The sequence below is a fragment of the Beta vulgaris genome, chromosome 7, assembly GCF_026745355.1.
Source record: "Beta vulgaris subsp. vulgaris cultivar EL10 chromosome 7, EL10.2, whole genome shotgun sequence".
Classification (NCBI taxonomy): Eukaryota; Viridiplantae; Streptophyta; class Magnoliopsida; order Caryophyllales; family Amaranthaceae; genus Beta; species Beta vulgaris.
Genome location: NC_079208.1, coordinates 43,450,053 through 43,452,689, shown reverse-complemented (window position 1 = coordinate 43,452,689; position 2,637 = coordinate 43,450,053). Strand labels below are relative to the sequence as shown.

The 2,637-nt window shown below is 40.8% G+C and overlaps 1 protein-coding gene across 1 annotated transcript; it reads left to right on the top strand.

Moving 5' to 3' along the window:
- Positions 1-1,251: 1,251 nt before the first annotated feature.
- Positions 1,252-2,423, top strand: LOC125491985 (transcription termination factor MTERF9, chloroplastic-like). The gene is made up of 3 exons (XM_048634066.1): positions 1,252-1,381; positions 1,658-2,351; positions 2,411-2,423. Exons 1-3 carry the CDS (start codon positions 1,252-1,254, stop codon positions 2,421-2,423), a joined length of 837 nt encoding a protein of 278 aa, XP_048490023.1.
- Positions 2,424-2,637: the final 214 nt, after the last annotated feature.

Genomic DNA, 2,637 nt, shown 5'->3' with positions numbered 1-2,637 from the left:
GCGGTTGGGTGGTGGTTAGTTGAGCAGGTGGAGGAGTCTGGTGGTGGTAGTGATTGGGTTAGGTTGTGATGGTTTGGTGGTGGTGGTTGGATGGTCAAGGAGGTGGTCAATGATGAATCAAAGAAAGGGAATGTGAAACCTTGGGGGGGGGGTGTGGGTAATCAAATTAGAGGAATATGTGGGTAAGGAGGGGAATGGGAGAGAAAACAAACCTCCAAAACAAACAACATAAAAGGGAATCAAGAGGTTCTATACCTTTTCCCTTTCCAGTTTCCCCCAAACTAAACGCCCTTTACTTTTTGGTGGGCCAAATCTCCTAATAAGGAGAGGACATTGCTATTTGACGCCCTAGTATTTCCTACTAACGCCCTAAATACAGTGTTTTTATACTATGTATTTATACCTCCATTTTTTTCTCTCTTCTTTTCTTCCCCTCCTCCTTTCCCTTCACCACCCAGGCACCAACACTGCTGCCACCACCAATACTGCCGCCACCAACACCATACCAACACCTCCACCACCACAACTAGTTGGTAATTATTTCACATTTACCAAAAATCACTCACTTTCCATTCCTTCTTCCATATAACCCATGGCGCCACCACACCACCACCGGCACACCAGAAATTTTGTCTCCGCCGTCGTACCACCACCACCATCACGCATCACTACCACCGGCATACCAAAGGAGACCGTTTTTTTAAAAAAAAAACATATACAGAGGCGTCCACAATGGACGCCCCACCACCGGTCGAGGCGTCCATGGCAGGCACCTCACCGTATGGTGGAGCGCCTGCCATGGACGCCTTTAATTTTTTGAATTTTTTTTAAAAAAGAAGGGAGGCGTCCACCATGGACGCCCATGGTGGACGCCTCCTTTTTTTTAAAAAAAAAATAAATTCCAAACAGAGTCATTATAAATTCCGTCTATTCAAGTTTTTTTTTCTTTTATTAGTAAGGAAGGCGCGAGCTTATTTTTATTTACCAAAATGTATAGTTTACTGGCCTTAGACCCTTGACTTTTAGGCTCTATTCTTTTGGACTGAATTAATAAAATTCAGCTGAGTTGAGTGCACATAAGTTCAATTCAATTCACTTCAATTTAGTTCAGTTTATGTTAGGTTCATTTCATTTATTTCATGTTTATTCGGTTCGGTTCGGTTCAATTCAGGTTTACTCCTTCCTAAAATGTTTTAAGTTGAGATAATTTGATTCAAGCAAAGCAATTGACCAAATATAGGTGCAGCTGCAATGGTACCTAGTAATGGCAGCCGATTCCTCTACTTCTTGCTATCTACCTCTCATTGTCAGCGCCTTCCATCTACATTGTTGTATTCAACATTAAGATCTTTAAATTTAACTTCAACTTCAACTAAAGAAGGTAAATTGTCGAATTTCTTGGCTTCTCCAAACATCAATCTTTGTCTACTTCCATTAAGCCCGTAAAGTTGCGTCAAGGTAGAGGAGCCAAGAATATGAGTGATTCTTATTTTGATTACGATAATGCTAATTCTGTTATTGATTACTTAAAGTTACTAGGGTTTCATGAATATAATATTAGGGCTTTACTCAATCGTGAACCTCAAATTTTAGTTTCTAGTGTTGCTAAAACGTTGGAACCTAAAGTTAAGCTTCTTTTGGAACTGGGTTTTTCTAGGTCTGATTTTAGTTTCTGCTGTATCAAGAAATCCTCAATTGATAACTCACCATTTAGGTCCTGCAATTAATGCTTTTAGGACTGTTTTGGGTAGTGATGAGAATGTGGTTAGTGTTTTAAAGCGAACGCGACGTCGTCGCTTGAGCTTGAAAAAAGCTGCTGAATTTTTGGTTCCCAATGTTACATTGTTGCCAGATGATTATGGCATCCCCTGTGACAAAATCCAGAAGTACATTGTTCAGCAGAGTAATCCTTTTATAGAGAGGACTGATGTGTTTCGAGATATGTTGATTAGGGTTGAAGAAGAGTTGGGGATTACTCGATACTCTACGATGTTTGTGTATGGAATCCACTTGGTAGCTTACTATACGAAGGAGCAATTAGAGGATAAATTTCGAATATTTAGGAGCTTTGGATGGGCTCAATCTGATGTAACCGCACTGATCAAGCGGCATCCTATGTGCTTGACATCAACAGAGGCAAGGATCAAAGAGAGATTGGATTTTTTGATGAATGAGATGGGTTACAAACCTAATTACTTGACTTCCAAGCCTTGTTTGTTTATTTATGGCGTAAATAAGAGATTATTGCCAAGATATAAAGTCTTACAGACTTTGAAAGAGAAAGGTCATGTAAGGATGGATTACTCTCTTTCTACCGCGACCTGCTTTTCTGATCCTGCGTTTTTGAAAAGGTTTGTTTTGCCATTTGAGGAAGTCCATGAAGTTTATGCTAAACTGACGGGTTCTACAGTTCAGAGGGCTAAGATCGGCCCTCGAGTGTGCCACCATGTAAACTACTCCCTAGACTCCTCAAATCACAACATCCTCCGGCAACACATCCTAACGTCAAATCTCTCCTAAATCCCGACACTAAGCTCGTATCGACACCAAAAACGACTCGAAATCCGCCTAAGATTGGCGGATAACTTGGATACATCAAATTCCCCCACGCTTAAACCTTACTCGACCTCGAGTAAA